Source organism: Lottia gigantea, assembly GCF_000327385.1.
Source record: "Lottia gigantea unplaced genomic scaffold LOTGIsca_58, whole genome shotgun sequence".
In the NCBI taxonomy this organism is placed as follows: Eukaryota; Metazoa; Mollusca; class Gastropoda; family Lottiidae; genus Lottia; species Lottia gigantea.
The window spans coordinates 805566-807210 of NW_008709979.1; the positions used below are offsets into that span (position 1 = coordinate 805566).

The following is a 1645-nucleotide window of genomic DNA, read 5'->3' on the forward strand; positions in this document are numbered from 1 at the left end:
GTAGGTGGCAACGAAAGGTATGATTTGATTGTCATGCTGTACATTTAGACCGTTAGGTACAACTGTTTGTAATTGATCAATGCATTGGTCTTAGATTGTCTTCGGGTCCATAGAAATATAAGGTTGAGTGATTTTACATTTGAGCTTGACACACTTCCCTCCCAGAAAATTCACGTGAATACGATTACTTTTCTGACTGAAAATTCCCCTCTGTAAAATCATGTTTACAAAAAATAACTTTTCCAGTGGTTAACATTTTGATCAACCTAAAGACAATCTTAGACCCTAAGTAGTTTTTTGTAATTAATCTTTCAATTTGTTCGTGCCATAATTCGATTCAGAAATCATTGTAGTCAGAGAGTAGGAATTTTTGTTCGGCTATAGTAACCATATTAATAGCCTTCGATATTTGAATCGCACAATATGTTCTGAATCATCAACTATTGAAGAAAGAAGTCCCAGTCGTGGTAAAACTAACATTTCAGTTGGTTATACCACGCCAAGATCAAAGAAGTTATGGTCTAAATATGAATAAATGCATTATGAATAATTAAAAAAATGTATTTGGTCATTAAAGACTGTATTGTCTTTGCCCGGACTGCTTGCCCGGAAACCTATATTAATGTACTTCGTACTGGTCAATAAAATATAGTGGATTTCACCCAAAAGTAAATAAAATTATAACTATTACCTGTAGCCTCAGTACACTGTCTGCCACTTTTACCATCAATACAACCATCTAAACAATCTCCTGTATCTTGATCACATCTATTGATACAATTACTATTACACTTAGTTTGACATTGATTACCATACCATCCTGTATTACAACTTGTACATCTTCCTGTAGCTTGATCACATCCATTGATACAATTACTATTACACTTAGTTTGACATTGATTACCATACCATCCTGTATTACAACTTGTACATCTTCCTGTAGTTTGATCACATCCATTGATACAATTACTATTACACTTAGTCTGACATTGATTACCATACCATCCTGTATTACAACTTGTACATTGATTATTATTACAACTAATACAGTTATCTAGACAGGTATCCTGACAGTAATTACCTTTATAACCATCTATACAACCAGTTGTACATAATCCATTAGTCTGGTGACATGTCTTCTCAAAACAGTTAGTACTACACTCCTTGTTACAAACATCACCATAATATCCCTTAATACATCCAATAGTACAATAACCATTAGTTATATTACATACTGGATTATTGTTTTGTGTTCGGTACATTGGTTTCCATAATATCCCGCTTTACAACTTGTACATCTTCCTGTATCTTGATAACATTTACTCTGTTTACACTTAGAACTACATTTATTATTACATGTATCACCATACCATGTATCTTTACAACCAGAGTTACATTTACCACTAGTTTTATAACAAGTAATAGAGGAATGATATTTACAGTTAACTGAACATAGCTCTTCACATTTATCTCCCCAGTTATAATTCTTACATTCACTACAATAACCATTGTTCTTATCACATTTAGACAGTCTACAGTTTGTAGGACATTGTGACTGACATTTTATACCCCAATAACCATCATTACAAGCTTCACAATTACCATTATTCTGGATACAACCACCATTACAATTAGTATTACATGG

General features: G+C 32.8%; 1 protein-coding gene across 1 annotated transcript; it reads right to left on the minus strand.

The window, feature by feature from the left end:
• Nucleotides 1-638: 638 nt before the first annotated feature.
• On the minus strand, nt 639-1645 carry LOTGIDRAFT_127661 (hypothetical protein; the record flags this gene model as incomplete). The annotated part of the gene is made up of 3 exons (XM_009063498.1): nt 639-831; nt 886-1017; nt 1236-1645. Coding segments are annotated over 3 exons (735 nt in total), but the record flags the coding sequence as incomplete, so codon positions are not given.